The 22,700-nt window shown below is 32.1% G+C and overlaps 3 protein-coding genes across 4 annotated transcripts; 1 reads left to right on the forward strand and 2 right to left on the reverse strand.

Moving 5' to 3' along the window:
* Positions 1–203: 203 nt before the first annotated feature.
* On the reverse strand, positions 204–2,615 carry LOC114188961 (uncharacterized). Its single transcript, XM_028077644.2, has 4 exons — positions 2,461–2,615; positions 1,325–2,146; positions 975–1,133; positions 204–564 (listed from the first exon to the last, which is right to left on the reverse strand). The coding sequence occupies exons 2-4, from the start codon at positions 2,135–2,137 to the stop codon at positions 337–339; spliced, it is 1,200 nt and encodes a 399-aa protein (XP_027933445.1). The 5' UTR covers positions 2,138–2,146; positions 2,461–2,615; the 3' UTR covers positions 204–336.
* Positions 2,616–12,315: 9,700 nt separating this feature from the next.
* On the forward strand, positions 12,316–19,039 carry LOC114188962 (6-phosphogluconate dehydrogenase family protein). Its single transcript, XM_028077645.2, has 10 exons — positions 12,316–12,595; positions 12,763–12,851; positions 13,401–13,515; positions 14,166–14,316; positions 15,384–15,466; positions 15,983–16,078; positions 16,160–16,302; positions 16,812–16,896; positions 17,989–18,068; positions 18,795–19,039. The coding sequence occupies exons 1-10, from the start codon at positions 12,500–12,502 to the stop codon at positions 18,889–18,891; spliced, it is 1,035 nt and encodes a 344-aa protein (XP_027933446.2). The 5' UTR covers positions 12,316–12,499; the 3' UTR covers positions 18,892–19,039.
* On the reverse strand, positions 19,001–22,250 carry LOC114188960 (KRR1 family protein). Of its 2 annotated transcripts, none has more exons than XM_028077643.2 (3): positions 22,152–22,250; positions 19,480–21,582; positions 19,001–19,271 (listed from the first exon to the last, which is right to left on the reverse strand). In XM_028077643.2, the coding sequence occupies exon 2, from the start codon at positions 21,494–21,496 to the stop codon at positions 19,502–19,504; it is 1,995 nt and encodes a 664-aa protein (XP_027933444.2). In that variant the 5' UTR covers positions 21,497–21,582; positions 22,152–22,250; the 3' UTR covers positions 19,001–19,271; positions 19,480–19,501. The 2 variants fall into 2 exon arrangements, with proteins under 2 accessions (XP_027933444.2, XP_027933443.2); XM_028077642.2 differs by having other exon boundaries at positions 22,130–22,250.
* Positions 22,251–22,700: the final 450 nt, after the last annotated feature.

Below are 22,700 nucleotides of genomic sequence, written 5' to 3' on the forward strand. Positions count from 1 at the left end.
ACAAAAGAACCAGCTGATAATATATATATATATATATATATATATATATATATATATATATATATATATATATATATATATATATATATATATATATATATATATATATATATATATATATATATATATATATATATATATATATATATATATATATATATATATATATATATATATAAACTTAATACATTAATACTTACCTATTATATTACAAATCACAGTGCTACCTTTATTTTATTCCACTTATTCATATAGATATGATAGAATAGTGTCTTGGATCCACTTCCAAAATGATATCACAGGTATCATTAGGACACAGAAATTTCAAAGGTTGTGTTAATATGAAAGTTGTTCTGCCACCAAGATGTAGAAAAGCCCCATTACTCCAGAGTGCATTTGGCTGTTGCTGTATCTAACCTCTAGAGTTACGGTTTCACCATCTTTTATTTTGATAGAACCTGGTTTAGGATAACATGTGGACATTCCTACAACATACCCTTTCTCATTTCCTGCTTCATTTCCATTTCCATATTTTGGTATTGAAGAACAAATCACTCCCCCATCCTGAATTATTTTCACAGCAAAATTTCAATGACTTAGTTAACATCTCACAATTTTTTTCCATTGGGGTATAAACAAACATCTTACAAATCATGTTACAATGACACGGGTTCAAAGAATGTAAATACTTTCTTCCTTTAATTAAATTTGCTGGAGAATGTTGGAATAGTGCATCAGGACAAGCAAAAGAAGTGTATAACAATAAAAGAGATTGAAAAAGAGAGAGCTACTACTAGTAAATGAACTAAATCCTAAAATGATTTTCTGCATTTTTATCAGAAGTACTAGTTTTAAGGGTAAAAGTATACGCAGCACCATTTTCTATGCTTATATCATTTTTCTTATTACTAATTTGACTAATATAAAAAATATTGATCTGTTTAGAATGAAAAATTATAATTATTGAACAGCACCTGTCCATATAGAGTTGAAGCAGTTGCACCTGAGTGTACATGACCAACACCATAGATTACATAACCACCAGTTTGCATTGGGAGGCTTGTTTTCCTTACATCAATGCAAGCACTACTACTGTTGTAGCCTTTGCTGCAAGCTTCAACCTGATACTCAATCTGAACCAAATATATAAATCCTTTGTTACTTACATCTAATAAAGTCAATGTGTAAAAACAGTATACAGAGAGAGAAAAAATAGGTGTAGTTTATAAAAAGCAAAGCATGAGGTGTTAATACAATTATTGAACCTAACTTGCAGAGTAAAGTAATCCTTTAGAATATGTTTCTAGAGAAATGATTCACTTACCTTGCAAGTATGCTTTGGACTCATTCCTTTGGACACATTCAAAATATCAGTCACATCAAGTATATAAATCTTAAGGGGCACCACATAGTTATCCCAGTTGATCCACTTCACTGTGTATCTCAGATATAGGCTTCTCTTTGGACCCTTGAAGCCTTTCTTCAACCTGCAGTGGGAATTATCAGGGCAACAATCCAAACCTCCTTTGTAATATGGACTCAAAGGTTTTCCATTCCCATCCTTTGTAACATTATATAGGTCACACCTGCACTCAGTGCACCCCATCCTATCTTCCACACCCCTTGTGTCAATGGCATGCACATTGAAGAACCACTTCTCCTCATAACCATATGGAATTTCTGAAGGGTTTCCAATTTCTATCCCAAAAGGGTCTGGAATATCAGTGGCAGTTCCTCTTGTTTCAGATCCAAGCCCAAAATACTGCCCAAGAACATCTTCCTGGCACAACCCACTGTTTCTCAGTTCAACAATATCTGTTTGGTTGTTATTGTGTGACACATTCTTAGGTTGGTGGTACTTTACTACAATCCAGTGATGGAGATATGTTTCTTGCAGAGGTACTGATTTCCCTGCCTCATCAACCACTTCAGCATTGAAACTTTTGAGTGCAATATGGCCTCTTGGAAAATCAACATCAAAATAAAATTTGTTTGCAACTGACCCTGGACCTAGCTCAAACTTGGGTGATAAAAAAACAGATGTTTTTATGTTGTTCTCAGGTTTCCCCAGAGCAGTTGATGAGTATGTTGTGCATGAAACCAAGAGTAATAATAGTCCCCATGAAACCAATCTCATGTCGAATATCTGTTAGCATTTGCATAATCTTTATCAGCTATATATAGTTAACTGTAAGTAAAGTTAAGGAAACTGTGTCTCATCTTCAGAAAACCACTAACCACAGTAGAAAACTAAAATAAAGATCATGCATAAATTATATTTCTTCTGTATTAAATCTTAGAACAAAAGAGTTATTATAATAAAAAGACAAAATTAATGAACAAACAGAAGTAAACCAGGGGTAGTGAGATTCAAGTTTCTGAGAACTTTTTGTGACAGATGAATGTAAAGTATGTTGCAAGAAGTGGAAAATAGTGGCAGTGGGAGATGAAGGGACATACCTGAAAGAATAGGGTAACTAGGAAATGATTATTCAGCTACAGTGGTTCAATTGTGAACCTTGAACAAAGATTTATATAGCAATAGATGCAGAGTTTTGCTTTCTTATGCTCTAAGCCATGACGTTTGCCAAAAGCATGGATAATGAATTTTGATAGTTTATGTTTGAATGATTTTCATTAAGTAAACCAAATTGATTGAGTGCGAATTTAGTAGCAACACAGCAAGAAAAACGAAAAAGCATTGACATTTTGAACATTTTTATCTTTTTAAAAGTAACTATCCAACATTAATGAGAGATTTATTTATTGTAAGTCACCCCTCATATTCAGTCAACTAAACCTATTTAATATATTCTAATCTGAATGCAATTTCCTGTGGATAAAAATAACTCTAGAAGATGCACAACTATAAAAATACTTTATTTGTATTAAAGAAAATTGTAATTATATAATATTACGGTTAATTTCAACTTTAGCAAATATTTATTTGATAATCAATATTAGCTAATATCTGTAAAAAAATAAATTATTAAACATCCTCAATATTATTAAAAGTTTAACATGTTTTTGTCTATATATTTACGGAATTTAAATTTTAATCATTAAAAAAATGTTTACTCTTACCCTCTACCTTTTACAACTTTTGGGAATCATCACATCTAGATATAATATCACATTATTAAGTAATTGAAAAAGGTTATTATATGGTGATTTATATAAAAAATAACAATTCTTATAAAAATATATTTGATTTCATCTTCTAAAAAGCTTAAAATATTAATCTTAATCTAGAGGCACTCTCCTCATCACCAATGATCTTGATCACTTGCATCTCATCAACCTTTTATCATGTCAAAGATCATTCACATTGGAAAAAACATTCTTTATTTTCAACACCTTGAAGTGCATCTTTAAGTCCACCATCAACGTTGTTGATGCATTATACACAATTTTTATGTTCTAATTCAGTTTTTTTTTTTCATAATCTTGTTGAATTTATTTTTTTTATTATTCATAAAATTAAAATTTGAGATTAAAAATGTATCAAAGTTTTAAAACAAAGACAAATTTTAATTTTGCCTTCAATTTAGGAATTATGAAAATATTTAACTCTTTGTAATATTTGCATGCAAAATACAAAGTTTCAGTCAGTATGATTCAGCAATTTGTGAGAGTTATCCAATGAAATACTTATTATTTTATAATTTATACACAATTAATATACTCTAAAGAAAACTTAATTATAAATGAACATCGATAAATATTTGTCATGTTGTTCTCTTATTTTTACTCCGTTTTCCTTTGCGTCACTTTCTTTAATTTTTTGTTTTGACTGTTCAACGACAGATATTGTATTTGTAGCAAACACCTCATCGATATGTTTTCTGTTAATTAAATTGCAATGGTCTTCACTATAGACTCATTCAATCTTTTATATATTTGCTATATTTTATGAAAAACACATGCATCACCTTATATTTTATATCTTATATCTAGCTATCATGGATTAACTTCTGGTCAAATATTGCCTTACACTGAATTGCATCTCAAGAAAATATTGAGAAACCTTTTGCATTTTTTGTTTGTATTGAAACTCTTATGTTAAATTATTTTTAATTGGAGTTAAAAAAATAATTTAAAAAGTAAAAAATTTAAAATTTCATGGTTTGACACGTGTTCTATATGGACATGGTGTTAATTCCAACTCAACATAAATGACCAAATTGAATCTCTTTAGATAATTGAGTACTAAATTGAACAAACCAAAAGTATGGATACCAAATTAAACTTTATCAAAAAATTGGAATATCAAATCAGTAATTATACCTATTTTAAAACATTGATCATAGAGTAACTTCTTAATTTTGAAGTTTGAAACAAAATTCATGAATACTTCCACAAACAAACTCGATCATAGGCATGGCAACTTAGAACAGAGATCCGGTGTCAATTCAAGAACACAAAGATGTGATTCTTGAAAGCCTTCCACAAGAATAGAGTTGTATGTCAACTTATGAATGAACCTCTGAAGTCAAGTTGGATGACAACATTAAAGCGTATTCTTTGATACCTAGAAAACACTTTACTTCACGACCTTCAATTTCAACTTAAATATCCTATCAAACACTTTCTTTACATTCTTCTGGTGGTGGTTTCGATACAACCCCTTAAAACTTGATCAAGTACTGAAATTCAATATCTTGATCAAGTACTGAAATTGAATATATAAGATTGGCTCCAGGTACTTCTAATTATATAAAGTTATTCAAATATTTTTTTCCTATAAAATAAGAGGTTATGAATGAATTTATTTTCCTCCTGCTATATAGATAAATAATACAGAACAACTGCATTATTTTTAATTACCAATAAAACTTTCCTTACCCAGAAAAAATAAATATTAAAAAATAAAAACACTAGATTAAACAATAGAATAGAAGATCAACAACGAGTAATCTACTCTATTAAAATCTACCACTCCATATACACATTATTAAAATTGGGGTTAAATATGTTTTTTCTCTCTTAATTTTCAATGAATTTTAGAATTAGTCTATTTCAAAATTTTGGACCAGTTTATTCTTTCATTCTTTGAAATACATAGATTTAGTTTTTTTAATCAGATTATATTAGGTTTATTTGATGTTTCGTACGTATTTTAGGATTATATTTGAGTTGTTTATATTGTTTGACATATTTTTGCTTTAATGTTAAGTTAAATACTAGTATGAAACGCGCTTGAAATGTCAAATAAACTTAACAAAATTTGATTAAAATAATTAAATTCACGTATTTTGAGAGATGGATAACTAAATTAGTCCAAAATTTTAAAATGAACTAATTACAAAATTCATTACAAATTAAAGGACTAAAAACATATTTAACCCTTAAATTTAATTACATTACTAAAACTAGGAATTACGTAAATGTTTGTTCTTTCACATTCTTTTGTTAAATAAATTATTAGTCCAAAATTTTAAAATGAACTAATTACAAAATTCATTAAAAATTAAAGGACTAAAAACATATTTAACCCTTAAATTTAATTACATTACTAAAACTAGGAATTACGTAAATGTTTGTTCTTTCACATTCTTTTGTTAAATAAATTATTAGATATATTCATTTTACGATCTTGATTTATTTTATTCACGTAGTCTTTTTCTATTTTATTTTACTTAAAACCCATGCAAATATAATCAACGAACTTGTACATACTGAGAACTGGTTTGCTTTTATCGATAAAGTTTACAAACCTAAATTGATAACAAGTACATCTTCAGATTAAATTGATACTAAATTACTACAATTAATTACGAGCCAAAACCTCGTATTTTGTAAAAAAAATGAAGTATAAAGAAGAATAGAGAGGTAAGTTTTGTTATAAAATAAAGGTAATAAGAGAGACAAAGGAGAGGAAGAATAGAGAATGAGAGAGTAGGGAGCAACTTCTGTTTGTATGTGTGTCTTATTACTGATAGGACGAGTCCTATTTATAGGTACAATATGGTAACCCAGAAAGGATATAAAATCAAATAGTAAATACAAAATATTACATCATAAAGAGTAATGAATAATATGATTATCAATCATATGAGTAATTGTATAAATCAATGGACGACCATTAATTCATAACACTCCCCCTTGGGTGTCCATTGATAAAAGAATGTGCCTCGTTAAAACCTTACTAGGAAAAACCCTTTGGGATAAAAATCTAGTGAAGGAAAAAGAGTACATCATTCTATATAATATTGTTCTTTGCATCTTCTATTTCTCCCCCTCATGTAAACTTACATCATTAAGATGGCGGAGTCCAATCCTATGAACCAATTGCTCAAAAGTTCTCCTTGGTAAAGATTTTGTAAATAAATCTGCTAGATTTTCACATGAGCGAATCTTTTGGATCTCTACATCACCATTTCTTTGAAGATCATGAGTGAAAAAGAATTTTGGAAGAATATGTTTTGTTCTGTCTCCTTTAATATATCCTTCTTTCAATTGAGCAATGCATGCACTATTGTCTTCATATATCGTTGTTGGTTTCATTTTTCCCAAGGATAAACCACAAGTTTGTCGCACATGTTGAATTATAGACCTTAACCAAACGCATTCACGACTTGCCTCATGTAATGCTAAAATTTCTGCATGATTTGACGATGTTGCTGTTATTGTTTGTTTCACAGATCGCCATGAAATCGCTGTGCCACCACATGTGAACAAATATCCTGTTTGTGATCGACCATTATGAGGATCTGATAAATAACCTGCATCTGCATAACCCATTAGATCTAATTTTGAATCATTTGGGTAAAACAAGCCCATATTCATAGTGCCTTTAAGGTAACGGAGTATTTGTTTTACTCCATTCCAATGTCTTCTTGTAGGTGAAGAACTATATCTTGCTAACAAATTTACAGCAAATGCTATATCGGGTCGAGTATAATTAGCAAGATACATTAGTGCTCCTATAGCACTAAGATATGGTACTTCAGGACCAAGTAGTTCTTCATCTTTTTCTTGAGGTCTAAAAGGGTCTTTATCAACATCTAATGACCTCACCACCATTGGAGTGCATAGTGAATGTGATTTGTCCATATAGAACTTTTTAAGCACTTTCGTTATATAAGCTTCTTGATGTACAAGAACACCTTTGTTTAAATACTCAATTTGTAATCCCAAACAAAACTTTGTCCTTCCAAGATCCTTCATCTCAAATTCTTTCTTTAAACAATCAATTGCCTTTGTGAGCTCATTAGGAGTTCCAACTATGTTTATGTCATCTACATAAACAGCAATTATGGCAAATTCATTCTCGGATCTTTTCATATAAATACAAGGACAAATAGGGTCATTTTTATACCCTTCCTTTAATAAGTACTCACTTAGACGGTTATACCACATACGTCCTGATTGTTTCAATCCATAAAGGGACTTATTCAATTTTATTGAATAATCCTTTTTAGAATTTGCTTTGTTGGGCACATTAAATCCTTCAGGGAGTTTCATATAAATATCATTTTCCAAAGAGCCATACAAATAGGCTGTAACAACATCCATGAGGTGCAAATTCAAACCTTCTTGTGCAACAAGGCTAATTAAATATCTAAATGTTGTTGCATCCAATACTGGAGAATATGTCTCCTCAAAATCAATACCAGGTCTTTGTGAAAAACCTTGAGCAACTAACCGTGCTTTGTATCTAACAATTTCACCATTCTCATTTCGTTTTTGTACAAAAACCCATCTGTACCCAATAGGTTTTACACCCTCAGGTGTGCGAACTACAGGTCCAAAAACCTTTCGTTTAGCAAGCGAATCTAATTCTGCTTGGATTGCATCTTTCCATTTTGGCCAATCATTTCTTTGCCGACAATCTTCAATTGTCATTGGTTCTTGATCATCATTGTCACTTATGACATCCTTTGCTACATTATATGCAAAAACCTCGTCAATATTGACTTTATTTCGATTCCATATTTTATGATTCATGACATAATTTATTGAGATCTCATCATTTTCAACAATTTCAGGTACCTGAGGTTCTTCTGGAACCGAATCATTGATTATGTCAAAAGAATCTTTTGGGACTTTTACCCCCTCGATTAGGCCATCTTGCCTTTTTTCCCTTTTTCTCACACGAGGATTTTTATCTTTGGAACCCAAAGGCCTACCACGCTTTAGGCGTGTTTGAGATTCATTTGCTATATTAGATTGTCCAACAGGAATATCAATTCTGATTGGAGTATTAGCAGCGGGTATATGCGACTTAGTTACCCTTTTTGTGTCAGTAAAAGCATCTGGTAATTGGTTGGCCAATTTTTGTAAATGAATTATCCGTTGAACTTCTAGTTCACACTCTTTTGTACGAGGATCAAGATGAGATAATGATAATTCATTCCAACCAATATCTTTTTCCAGTTTCTTTCTTTCTCCCCCTAATGTTGGAAAAATTGATTCATCAAAATGACTATCAGCAAATCGAGCTGTAAATAAGTCACCTGTTGATGGTTCAAGATATTTTATTATCGATGGAGAATCATATCCAACATATATTCCCAAACGTCTTTGAGGACCCATCATAGTCCTTTTTGGTGGGGAAATTGGGACATATACAGCACACCCAAAAATTCTTAAATGAGAAATATTTGGTTGTTGACCAAAAACCAACTGTAAAGGAGAGTATTTGTGATAACTTGTTGGTCTGATGCGAATCAATACTGCAGCATGCAGAATTGCATATCCCCAAGTAGTCATTGGAAGATTAGCTTTCATAAGTAAAGGTCGTGCAATCAATTTTAGACGTTTTATCAATGATTCTGCAAGTCCATTTTGAGTATGAACATGTGCTACTGGATGTTCAACTTCAATTCCAATTGACATACAATACTCATTAAAAGCATGAGATGTAAATTCACCAGCATTATCAAGACGAATTTTCTTAATTGGATAATCTGGGAAGTGGGCTCTTAACTTGATCAATTGTGCTAATAACTTAGCAAATGCTTGATTTCGAGTTGATAGTAAACAAATATGTGACCATCTAGTGGACGCATCAATTAATACCATGAAATATCTAAATGATCCACATGGTGGGTGTATTGGACCACAAATATCACCTTGTATTCGTTCTAAAAATGAGATTGACTCATTTCTAATTTTTTCTGGTGATGGTCTTATTATCAATTTTCCCTGCGAACATGCAGTACATGAGAAATCATTGGACTGAAGAAGCTTTTGACTTTTAAGTGGATGTCCACATGAGTTTTCAGCTATTTTTCGCATCATGATATATCCAGGATGACCCAACCGATCATGCCAAACAAGAAATTCATTCTTATTTGTAAGCTTCTGGCTTACAATAACATGCGTCTCAATCGCATTAATATATGTGTAGTACAAGCCATAAGAGAAGGCTGATAATTTCTCCAATACACATTTTTTATTTGACTCAATTTGAGTGATATAAAGATATTCAACATCTCCTTCATTATTTGTCTCAATATGATATCCATTTAGACGAATATCCTTGAAACTTAATAAGTTTCTATTGGACTTAGGAGAATAAAATGCATTTTTAATATGCAATCTTGTACCTCTTGGCAGAAGTACTGTAGCTCTTCCAGAGCCTTCAATTATATTTGTAGTACCAGAAATAGTACTAACATTGACTTCTCGCATTACCAAAGTAGAGAAAAATTTATTACTCTTGAGAATTGTATGAGTTGTTGCACTATCAGCAAGGCACAGATCTTCATCATTGGTGTTAATGCCAATATTCATTCTTCATATAAACATAAATATCAATATTAGAGATTACTTTGTAAGAGGAGAGAAAGAAAAAAAAAATAAATAAAATAAAATAAAATAGAGGATTTTATTCATAAAAACATAAAAACTTGTACATATAAAAGCAACATGAATTAAATATAAAACATTGTCTTAAAAATTAATCATAAAATAAAACTATTTTCTAACACTCCCATCACCAATAAGGTGATCAATGCTTCCATCGGGTTTAGAAAAGAAATCATCAATATCAAGATGAGTAGTATCCATATGACCATAATCAGAATCACCATCTTCATAAGCAAAGTGTGTTTCTACATTCTTCTTTTTAAGTGATTCTTGGTAGAGTTCAACAAGATGCTTTGGTGTATAACAGGCACGGGTCCAATGACCTTTACTACCACAACGGTAACATATATTTTCAGCCTTTTTGCCATTATTTTCACCCCTTTCTTTTTCCTTTTTCGCATTCTTGTTCCACTTCTGTTGATGAAGTTTCTCTTTGAAATTTCCTTTATAACCATGTCCACGACCATGATTAATAGCACGACCACGACCACGACCATGGCTACGACCACGGCCAAAATTACGACCACGATTATTATTATGGTCTTGACCTCGTCCATGATTATATGGATCAGATGTTGCTGCATTCACTTCTGGGAATGGAGCAGAACCAGTTGGTTGGGCCTCATGATTTTTCATCAAGAGCTCATTATTTTGTTCAGCCACAAGAAGGCATGAAATCAATTCATAATATTGATTGCTCCATTCACTTCTGGGAATGGAGCAGATTAGGCGGATCTCATGATTTTTCATCAAAAGCTTTATTGCTTTGTCCAGCCAGCCATGCATAGGCATGAAATAAATTCACAATATTTGTGAAGTCTCTTTTCACAATATTTTTGTTATGAGCAAATTAGTTGCTTTATTTCTTTATTTAATGGTATCCCAATATCCATTGCATCTAAATATATTTCAACATTTAAAATCCAATATAAGGAATTCTTCCTTACAATATCAAGGGTCACAAATCCAAATTTTGCAACGTTTCGCGTGTTTAAAACTAACACATAAAATAATAATATTAATAATAATCATCATCATCAAAATAATAATATTAATAATAATCATCGTCATAATAAAAATATTATGACAGAGAATTTTGCAACGTTTCGCGTGTTTAAAACTAGCACATAAAATATTAATATAATCAAATTTCATGTATGAAATTATTAAAATCAAATAATAATAATAATAATAATATGACAGAGAAAAATAAATCAAACAATTATCATTACACAAAAAAAAAAAAAAAATGAGATAAAGTTTGTGAATGAGAAAAAGATTAGAAAGAACCTCGGTTAAGGAATATAGAGCGTTGTTCTTGGGGAGAAAAAAAAAATATGCCTTCACGCTCAGTTGGATAACCCTCGTGCTGATAACGTGTTATAAAATAAAGGTAATAAGAGAGACAAAGGAGAGGAAGAATAGAGAATGAGAGAGTAGGGAGCAACTTCTGTTTGTATGTGTGTCTTATTACTGATAGGACGAGTCCTATTTATAGGTACAATATGGTAACCCAGAAAGGATATAAAATCAAATAGTAAATACAAAATATTACATCATAAAGAGTAATGAATAATATGATTATCAATCATATGAGTAATTGTATAAATCAATAGACGACCATTAATTCATAACAAGTTTGTCTTAATCATTACACTACACATTATTCATCATAAAAATAATAATTAACATAGTTAGAGATCTTAAGCATATAACTATAAAAAATTAGCAAGTTTATTAACGTTTTCCATACTTAGGTAATTGTTTTAACTTTTTCTTATAATTTATTTTCAATGCTTCATTTTTAGGCATTAATATTTAAGTTATTTGATGTGATTCATTTTTCTGGTCTCGCTTTTCTTTGTCCCAACGCAATTTATAAATAAAATATTTTTTTTTGGAAGGAATAAATAAAAGAATTGAATATTAAAGAAATATGCAAACAAGATTATAATATGATGGTCTGAAAGGTGGACGAGATTATCGTCATGCGGCGTGAATGATTCATACTTATCCATAAGTTTTGTTTTATCTTTTTTTTCAGATTAAAATTTATAAATTAAAATAAATAATTAAATAAGGATAAAAATTCGTAAATTGTATAAAGAGTATATTTAAAATACTATCCCATATCTTTTTTACAAAAAATTAAATAAAAATCGTGTTAAATGATCATTTGTCTTTTGTAAAGGGGATTAGAAGAATAGTGTATAGAAACATATACTTAATCTTATTATTAATATCAAATTGGATAATCTGTACAAATATTATAAATTTTTAATTCGTTAAAACCTTGTCTTCAACACTAAGAAAATGTGATTGTAAATGGAAGGATATTATTAATAATGATAAATCATAGCATAGAATGTCGAATAAAAATAAATAAATACTATGCTTCGAATACATCATATCCTCAATTTAATAAAAAAAAAAGTGTATTTGTCGCACTTGCCTTTATTAATTAGTAATGGATTTAAACTTTAACGTAGAAATTGACACAAAATTCAGATGTCAATCTCAACGAATCCATGCTGACACTGAAGTTTGTTTCGTACTTAAATTGATCTTATATTAAAGCATGTGGTTCCTTCGTTCCACTGTGAGTGTCTCATTTGATTTTGCGAAGAAAAAAAGTGTCATTATAGGAAATTGAACTAAAAGAACACGGATAGAAAGGGTATCTATGGCGATTTGCAGGGTGAAATCTTTGCTTTCTCTTTCGAAATGTTTTTCATTACGCACTTTCTCTTCAGCACAGGGTCCCCCTCCTCACTTGCAGGTTTTTCTCTAATTTTATCATTAATTTTTGCCTTTCTAAGCTGAAATTGAGTATGCAAAAACACTGAATGTGGGCATGAGTATGTACCCTTTTGTTTGACTTGTTACTTGCTAAGTTGATGCTTGGTTTCTAAATTTTCACCTTTTCTCTTCGCTGATGCACTGCAGAATATTGGATTCATTGGGCTTGGAAATATGGGGTCCCGAATGGCAAATAATCTGATCAAAGCTGGATTCAGTCTTACAGTTCATGACCTGTAATCTTTTAAGCATTTCCAATTTCCTGATCTTATCATGCCCTTGTTCTTAAATTTGTCCTCGGAGAGTACTATGTTTTTTTTCATTTCATTTGTAGAGGCAATTTATAAAATATAGATATTTGGGACATGGATTTGAGAGTATGATTCATAGGGAGTCTGAGTTAATGGCACTGCTAATATAATTGGGTTTTTGTTAGAAAGCTGAGAGTTACACTACTGTAAAACTAATTATCATCCATTAAAGAACTATTGAGAAGATAATAGTTAAAGATTAATATTTTTTATTGTTGGTATACGAAGAATACACTTATATCACCTGAAAGATGTCAATAACTGAAAAATGACCCACAAGTGTCACTATATGTAGGGAAATTAAAATATAAACTTATAATACATTCTAATATTCTAAGATCATCCTGTAAATCCTTAAACTGCTTACTCATTTTCTATTTGGGCCTCCATCTCAGCCTTTCAGTTGTTTCAAATTTTACTTATTTTGACAGAATGCTTGTAGTGTTGTTAATTGAATTTGTTAAAAATTGGCAGAAACTCTGATGTTCTCGACATGTTCTCTCAGATGGGAATCCCCACAAAGAAAACACCTTATGAAGTTTCAGAAGCAAGTGATGTTGTAATCACAATGTTACCTACTTCTGCCCACGTGAGTACGGTCATTAGTTTCAAAAGGCATTCCTTTACATGTAAATGCATTACATCTTTCATGGCTTCATGTTCTTGGATCGTTCTTCAACCACTTATTATTTGAATTATGATTTCAAATATTTTGTAAACTGGCTCAGATTATAAGATTGTCAACTTCTCCATATAGTTTCTTTGGTAAAAAGAATTTAAAAAATGTTTGATGTAACCTATAATGCTGTCATATATACAGAAAAAGTGGCTTTTGATTCTGTAACATGATGAAACCTAATATTTTCTCATTTTTGTCATCAATTCCTTGCTATTTAACCTAGTGTAGCACATTAACTGAAATAACATTGCATTTGTAATGTATATTTGGAGGCATATAAATGAACTTATTTAATAGTCAATTCTTGTGTCAAATTATTGTATAGTCTGATTGTATCCTTTCTGCCATTTAGCTTTAGCTTTACATAAATGGTGGCATCAATATTTAAAGCAGACTTCCTTGAATTGTAAACTGTTATTTAGCTGAACAGTTTTCTAAGGTGTGCACTTGAATATCTCATTTAGCATATTTCAGGTTTCAATGAATTGTCTTAATGCTCCCAATATTATTATATGACTTTGTTCTGATACCAAAATAACATCCATATTTAATTTAAGTAGGTGATTGATGTTTACACTGGAACAAATGGTTTGCTTCATGGTGGAAAACTCCTAAGGCCATGGTTGTTGTTAGATTCATCCACTATTGATCCAGAAACATCAAGAAATCTTTCTGCCACAGTTTCTAATTATATTCTAAAAGAAAAGAAAGGTAACATGAAGTGAAATGTTAACCAAGTAAATTGTTGTAACTTAAATTTCGAATGTATGAATTTCTTACTCCTTTTAGCACCATAGAGTTATTTTTATCATACTAATTCATGATAATTTGTTGCTAATGGAAAATCCTTGACCATTTTATGAAAATGTCTTTCACTTGTGTATATGGCTATGGTATCCAATTCACAAAAATTCTGGTATTTGTCTAAAACTTGAGTGGAACTTTTATCCTCCTCATGGAATGTGTTGAACACTTATCTCATTGTGTTTGTTCATTTTGGTCTACACAGAAACCCAGAGTATCATGTCTATTGTTAAAATCACAAAGCTGGGGTTCTGCATTATATATATCTTGCCATTCAAATATTTTATAAAGATCCTTTGATTTATTTTATGAAGCTCTTAACACTTTCTACCTTTGAGTTTATTTTCTTTGTAAATCATATGTGGCAAATCTTTCGATTGTCATATTACCATTCAGATATTTAATAAAGATTCTGTAATTTATTTTCTGAAGCTCTTAACAGTTGTCACCTCAGAGTTTGTTTCTTTGATCAATCACACGTGGCAAATGTTTCTAACGTTATTCCAATCAGTCTCAACTGTCTTTCTCATAAGGATGAATCTAATTTCAGCCATTATGTTGCATCATGTTCCTTCAACTTTTTAATTGATTTTGAAGTTATTAACAGATCTGCAGTTAAGGAATGTGTAAAATAAGCATAGAACTACGATAACCTAACTGATCCCAAACTGAAAATTGCCTACCACTTTCTGTTGTGTTCAGTTGTCTAGCTTTTAGCATGAGTAGATTTTCACATTTTATCACCAGTTGTTGCCTCGCAAATAGAATGAAATCTGTATTCATTTTGAAAATATAAATGTGTAGGTGTTAGACAGAGTCTTCTAGAGTATAAGTTGTCTTGTTATATTATTCTTTATTAATGTACAGAGGGGCTGTCCTAACATCCTCCTCTTCTAGCGTTTCAATCAATCACTAGGTTGTTGAACAATTTACTCCTTTAGTGTTGTGGTACTCAATGATTATATATTGTGCAGGTGATTGGGAAAGACCTTTCAAGTTAGATGCTCCGGTTTCCGGAAGTGTAACTGCAGCTGAAGCTGGGACGCTTACTTTTATGGTATTGTTATGTTTTATTCTAACATGCTGAGAATCTACATAAAACTACAATATAATTGTGGCTTAATTGTTTGATGCCAGAAACCAAACGAACATTGTATCACTAACTTTTCCAATTCCCATTGAAGATGTTAATTTTTAGAGTATACTCCCAATTTGGTGTTTGAAAAAGTAGGGTCATTAATTGTAGTCTCAATCTGTTCTAAGTTTGCAATAACTGTTGGACTATTCTGGTGTCAAAAGAGTATCATTCAAGTACCAACTTGTTGCTCAGGTGACCAAACTAGGAGTTCACTGAAGTTTAGTGTGTTCGTTCAAAATTTGATGTTAAATTTTGATCATAATCCTGCCGCAATATTATATATAATGCATCAAAAGTACTATTGGCTAATTGAAAAAGGTTGTAATGTTATGAATTGCCCCTGGGAATGAGGTAACACTGCTAAAACAGTCATAGAAAAAAGTTGTAAGGTTTTGGAAAAAATTGAGTAATGAACATGTAATGGACCTTCCCCAGGTTGGTGGTTCTGAGGAAGCATTTCTTGCTGCAAAACCCATACTCTTTCCAATGGGTAAAAGTGCAATATATTGTGGTGGAGCAGGAAGTGGTTCCGTAAGTTACACATTACTTATTGGTACTCCCAAATGCCTGTTTAACTGTAAGTCACGTATTAGTCTTGGGTTTTGTTATTAGGCAGCAAAAATCTGCAATAATTTGGCTTTGGCTGTGAGCATGCTTGGAATATCAGAAGCTCTTGCTCTAGGCCAATCTCTAGGTGTTTCTGCTAGCACGTTGACAAATATATTTAACTGCTCCAGTGCTCGATGTTGGAGTAGGTATGTGGTTCTTTTCTCTCTCTACTCAAAGAGTCAATTGTCTACGGAACTATAATCACCACCATCATTGACAAAATGTGGTAGCAAAGACTCTTGAAGGCCTTAGAGTTAGTAACTGTCATACTGTAAATATAAATTAATCGGTAAGGAGTATTGTTCCCCTAATACAAATGAAAGTAACATGAAATTCAAAAGGCTGTAATGTTGAAGTACATCATCTGAGAGACACATAACTAGTTGTCTTTACTCAGCTTCACTGCAAAGGACACATTCCAAACTCGTTCTTGGTATTTTTTTCCTATAAAAGACTGTCCTCGTATCTGTTGTCTTGTTATATTCGTTGAGACCCTTTGCTTGTAGTTTTCTCCCGAAAACAAAATTATGCTTCCTTTTTCAGCAATAAATTTTTCATATATAGATTAGTTCACAACCTTTAAGGAATTTCTTAGAAGTTAATGTTTTGGTTTTTATAGTATCAAATTAATAGGTTTTAGTTGCATGAATTACAGTGATGCTTACAACCCAGTTCCTGGGTTGATGGAAGGGGTGCCTTCGTCAAGGGATTATATAGGAGGATTTGCTTCCAAGCTTATGGTAAGTAACTAACCTTTAACTCTACCTGCACATGTTTAATTAGGCTAATTGTACCATTTGGAAATCTTTAGTATGACAGAGCGGTCATTTAGACCTACTAATATATTCCGACAGTACAAACTCGCAAAATGTATTGCTAGGAGGGATAAGCTCAACCCAGAGCAAGGACACATAATTACAAGAATAATAATGATCAATTTTTTATTTATTCTGAAATTTATTTGGGAGAATTACAAATTATTCTTGTTGAAATCGTTTTCAATTCAGAATGATCAAGTACTCAATTAGTTGGTCATATTCAAAGGATGAGTGGTTAGTGAATAGCCACTCATTGGCATAAGTAACCAATCTTTTATTTTCTCTCTGAAAAACCCCTCCCTACCTTGGGTCATGTTCTTTCTGAAATTTACATGCTCCCTTTAGCAACACAATACATGTTAAATTATTAATTAGTAAGTAAGAATTTGCGATTTTTGTCCAGAAAAACAGAAAAAAAAATGAACTTAGTAGATGCCTTTAGTTGTAGACCTAGAACAGCTCCAAGTGAAACTAATAAAATTACCTTAATCAAATGCCATTTTGAAAACTTGGTTTATGACAAAACTCAATGTTCTACTCTGTAAACTTGGTTTGTGACAAATCTCTGTTCTACTCTGTTTTATTAGGCTACTTCCTAGGAACTACCAGCTATTTTTTTTTTTTCATTGCAAAAATTTATTTTTTAGAGCTTTTGCATGTCTTGTATGAATGATGTTTGAATTATGCTGCTTCTCTTTTCCTTTACTATTTTCACTTCGCTCCTGGCGATCTATTATACCTTTTTCGGGATCCTTTCTTCCTTTTTTGTTTTGTGAAACCTCATGTTGGATTCCATATTCAAAAATATGTAGAACTTGCTAGTATAGATTTTTATAACAAAAAAATTGTTTCTAGACTGAATGCGAAGTCTATTGTGGTTTCTTTTCTTTTTCTTTCTGTGATCAATTTTATTATTTATTTAATTTGAAGTTCTATAAACAAGTTTGTAAGTGTTTGCTGAAGTTTGAATTTTAGGTTCTTAAAAGTTAGCCAAATTAATTGTGTGTGTTCCAGGCAAAAGACTTGAACCTAGCAGTAGAATCAGCAAAACTGGCTGGATGCAAGTTCCCACTAACATCACAAGCTCAAAAGATGTAAGTCCCTCTTTTGCATGCACAGAGTTTGCATTTCATGTACAACTCTTTGCATTTTATGTTTTTTGTACCTTAAAACATAATATGAATGTGCATTAAGGTGCAAACAGTGTTTTTATTAAAGCAAAACAAATTATGCAAACTACCAACTGGATAAATCAACTTATGTTTTGTTTACATAGATAAATCAATTTATGTTGAATATGAGGGCCATATACGGACACAGCTCTATCAGTGTACATTTTTTAACTAATTATTTTGGTAAATAATTAGACACGAAAATGTTGGATGAATTTCCCAAATTCATGAATGTTTGGTCCTCATATGTCAATAGTTTATCAGGAATGAATGGGAAAATTTATCAGATGTGCTTTATATACCTTGTATACTAGTTGAGCTTGAACTAACACTTTCGAGTTATGCAATGACATGCCATTATCACTGCAATACCAATTACTATTTTACTATCAAATTAATATCCAAAAATTTCAATTCATTAATTTCGTATAAACGCATTTCCACTGCAAAAAAATCACACGTTTTACTGGTGTCAAAGCATAATATAATTTGGATTTTTAGTAGAACCAAAATATATAATTTCCTGTTTGAACAATATAGCTTTAACTTCTTTAAAGAGCAATGGGAACAGGTTTTCTTTGGCATCTTACTTTAGTGCAAATTATAATATGAAGCAGTTTATTTACTAATGAACTTTGTTTTGTGCAGATATACTGAGCTCTGCAGCAATGGCCATGAAGCCAAAGACTTTTCGTGTGCTTTTCGTCATTACTACTCTGGCCTGGATGAGCCCCGCGATCAGTAAATTAATTCGTTGGTTGTGTACTTGTATTACATAAAACTGTAGTTGTGGTAAAATTTGGGTTCACTTAAGTTGTAGAATCAGTTGCAACTTCACTTAAATCAGAAAGAACTTATGAATCCACGAGAAAAAAACATATATTAATTCCAAATGCTATGTTAAAAAATACAGAAACGAGCACCATCGTTTGGTCAAAACGAATTGCTGGTCCAATTGACAGTTTACTGACAAATTCCATTTACTCTAATCATTCGGAAAAAATATAACGACAGACAAAACTTCTCTCCATAAACACTTTGGCCAACACATCCACCACACAGTATTTTGTAACTTAAGCTCCAATTCTCTTCTAAATCATAAATTCCTCGGTTAGTTGGTTCCTTCTGCAAAACACCCAAAAGTTACTAACGGACGAGGTTGTGGAAGGAGGGACAAATCTTTTTCAAGAATAAAATAAATAAACTCGATACCATTTAACTTCAATTGTGACTGAATATAATTAATCAAACTACTTTTAAATAAAATTTCTTGTTAAACAGAAAGGAAATGTTTCACTAAACCATTGAATTCTAGTGCTTGACAAATCATTACCTGCAAAAATTATTGATAACTTTTAGTGCTTTCCTCCATGCTTGGATTTTGAGGGGATTTTACCATAAGCCTTAAGCCTCAACTGTGATAACTTCAAATTAGCCCCTTGCCGCCTTCTCTTGGCTTTCCTTGACAAATTATCCGTATTAACACTTGATTCTCCAGGGCTTGCTTTTTCTTCCTCCACGACACTTTTTGACGAAGTTTTCTTGCCAGAATCAACCTTTGACTTCTTCCTTTTCTTCTTATCCAAACTTGCACGTAGAAGCTCCTTAGCCCTCATCTTCAGCGCGTATCTTTTTTGTTTGCTTAGTTTCCATTCTTCATCGCGGTAGGGAGCAAGCTTTTTCAAGGAAACATATTGACCCAATTCCTTGTCATCCATCAGTAGTATCTCTGAGGCACTCATGCCAAATCTATTTGGTTTTGTTTTCGCATACTTGAATCTTGTCTTCAGGTCCCCTATTGTGTCCTCATAATCTAATTTATAGTACTCATCCATCATTGCCTGTCTTGCTTTCTCCAAAAGTGCTGTTTTGCGCTTCCTCTTCCGACTACCTTCCTCGGGAATCTTCTCTTCTTCCTCATCTCCTTCTTCATCTCCTCCTTCTGGGAGATCATCATCACTAGTATTCTCAATCTTTTCTTTCAACACTTTTTCCCTTGCAGCTAAAAACCCACCATTAGATCCACTTGCATCCCAGCCTTTAGGAAGCCCAAGCAATTCATCCTCCTTTTCAAAATCCGGCTTCTCAATGTCATCGTTGTCACTACAAAAGTCCGGGTCAGCATCCTCTGCATTGTAATATTTATCATCAAATGCCTTCTTCATCATTCTATCATACTCCTCCGGGTTAAATTCCTCTTCAATTTCTGCCATAGACAATGGGATTAGATCATCATCATTAATCCCTGCAGTCTCCATTATCTTTTTAACCTTCTCCTGTATCTCCTGCTTCTTCAAATTCTTTAAATGCTTCAACTCCTCCTCCCTCTCCTTTTGTGCTATAGCCATTCTCTCCTCCTTGCTCTTTCTCTGCTCTTTCCTTGTATTTGTCTTCTTCCTCACTGATCCCTCCACTTTCCGAGCATGACCCAACACCCTATCTCCTGGATTTTCCTGATACCTATATTCATATTCTTCCATTCTTTCGAGATCTATGTCATCCTCAGAAAGATCTGTGTCCACTCCAACATCCAGATCCTTCCCACTCTTGTCAACCCACATTTTGTTCATGAAAAAGCTTCTCAGAAACTTGGATTCTTCATTTGATTCTACATCTCCACCAAAATATTCATCCAGCTTCTCCTCAAGCTCTTTGTGATCACTATCTACTTTATCCTCTTCGCCCTCTTTCCCCTTTACAGTGAAAAACTCTTCTTCACCATCCTCCAAACCCTCCTTTTCTACAGCTCTCAGAAAAGCCCTTTTCAATTCCTCCTGCTCATCACCATAAGTTTTCTTCCCATCTTTATTAACAAAATGCTCATCTTTGGAAGGCATTACCTTCTTAGCCTTTTGCTTTACCCTTTCATCTATTTCCTCTTCATGGCCAAAATCTGCCCCCTCCTCAATCAAATGCTTTGCCATCACATCCTTCAAATACATTGGCTTTTCAACCCTTTGGTCTTTTGATTTAAGATTCCCCTCCTCGTTACTTTCATCATCTCTGCTATCATCCGTATCAAAAAGCTCAACATCCTTTTGCTTAAGAATAGGATCTTGTTTCTTCACCCTAATTAAGGCACCAAAGAGCTCCTTGTCAAACTTTGTAGAATTACGAAGTTTCTCTTCGTCATCATCATCATCTAATGGCTCAGACTCGGAGTCCTCCTCACCTCCAGAATGGGAGGATGAAGGTGAATCAATAACACCCTTCTTTTTTAATTCCTCAAACCGCTGGAGGTCCTCCCGCTTCTTGTTGTGCTCAAATTTACGAGCATACCCCTCGTCGATATTGATTTTTGAAATGTCATCATTTTCGGAATCACTGCCCTCAAAAAGTTGAAGAGGCATTCTCTACACAGCTTGACAAGGCTAATCACTACAAAATTAATCTCACCAAAAACACAGATCCTCCAAAGATATGCCCAGCATAGAATCTGAAATTTCCATACATATATAAATACCAAACAAGCATTGCGTTAATACAGGAAATTTGGAAAAATCCGGCAACAGAACTTGTAGGGGGTCAAACAAGAACCCGAAAGAAATAGAACTATAACCCTCTCATACAGTAGAACATTGTTTCAAGTTTAGGAACATAACCCTTTTTTTAAAAGATGTGTTTGATTTTATGTTTCATTTTTGTTAGTATTAAACAATTAACCTGTTAAGTGTAAGGAACATCATCAAACAGCTAGAATGCAGAACATAGACTAGAAGAAACGAATTACCCAAGACATAAAATACAGATTAGCAACATAACGAACACAAATCCAATAAAGGTGTGGTTTGGGGACTACATAATTGAGTACAGAACACAGGATAACGGTATGAAGTTTATTCTCATTGAAGTCACATGACAGGGAATACATACAATACAATACAAAGCAAAGAACAACATACAGAAAATGCATTAAAAGTTTGAATTGTAATAAACGATAATTTGATTAACATAATCCTAATAAGGAAAAAAAAAAGGCTTACTGTGCGTTGACAATGGACGCACCGTAGATGGCTAACTTGAGACGCCGGGAACGGAGCCAACACTGCGGAGAGGTGTTCTAAATAGACAGACTCGCTTCTTCTGAATTTCTCATGCCCCACCAAACCCTAATTGGTTTTTTATTTATTTAATCTAAACTGGTCTTACCCGACCCGATTCCACCCACCCACCCGATCCAATAAATAAATGATTAACGAATTAAGTTCCTAATGATGCATCATTTTATTTAAAAAAATTCGTTATTCGAGGGAAAAAAATTATCTTCTATCTTTCATTTACGGTATATTATCATTAAACTATCATATTACATTATTAAAAAGAATCGAAATAGATATTCTATGATAATTAAAATAATAGATTAAAAATTAGTAAAATAAATAGATTAAAATATTATTATATTATAGATATTCTTTACAGTAAAACAAAAAGTTTAGCTGAGTCAGATTTGAGAAGCTAGGTTAAGTATCGAGACTCAAACTTTTTTACATAGAGGTATTTAACAGTTATCCAGTAATAAAATATTTCACATAAATAATAGATATAAAAGTTATG

This window comes from Vigna unguiculata, chromosome 6, assembly GCF_037176805.1.
Source record: "Vigna unguiculata cultivar grain cowpea cultivar isolate G323 ecotype 2 chromosome 6, ASM3717680v1, whole genome shotgun sequence".
NCBI lineage: Eukaryota > Viridiplantae > Streptophyta > Magnoliopsida > Fabales > Fabaceae > Vigna > Vigna unguiculata.

Excerpts from the sequence above, each read along its gene's own strand:
- LOC114188961 (XM_028077644.2), bottom strand. The coding sequence starts at position 2,137 with ATGAGATTGGTTTCATGGGGACTATTATTACTCTTGGTTTCATGCACA. Across the intron at positions 1,134-1,324 it reads GTCCAAAGCATACTTGCAAG|ATTGAGTATCAGGTTGAAGC; the intron begins GTAAGTGAATCA and ends TATTTGGTTCAG. Across the intron at positions 565-974 it reads CTTCAACTCTATATGGACAG|GATGGGGGAGTGATTTGTTC; the intron begins GTGCTGTTCAAT and ends AAAATAATTCAG.
- LOC114188962 (XM_028077645.2), top strand. The coding sequence starts at position 12,500 with ATGGCGATTTGCAGGGTGAAATCTTTGCTTTCTCTTTCGAAATGTTTT. Across the intron at positions 14,317-15,383 it reads TATTCTAAAAGAAAAGAAAG|GTGATTGGGAAAGACCTTTC; the intron begins GTAACATGAAGT and ends TATATTGTGCAG. Across the intron at positions 18,069-18,794 it reads ACATCACAAGCTCAAAAGAT|ATATACTGAGCTCTGCAGCA; the intron begins GTAAGTCCCTCT and ends TGTTTTGTGCAG.
- LOC114188960 (XM_028077643.2), bottom strand. The coding sequence starts at position 21,496 with ATGCCTCTTCAACTTTTTGAGGGCAGTGATTCCGAAAATGATGACATT.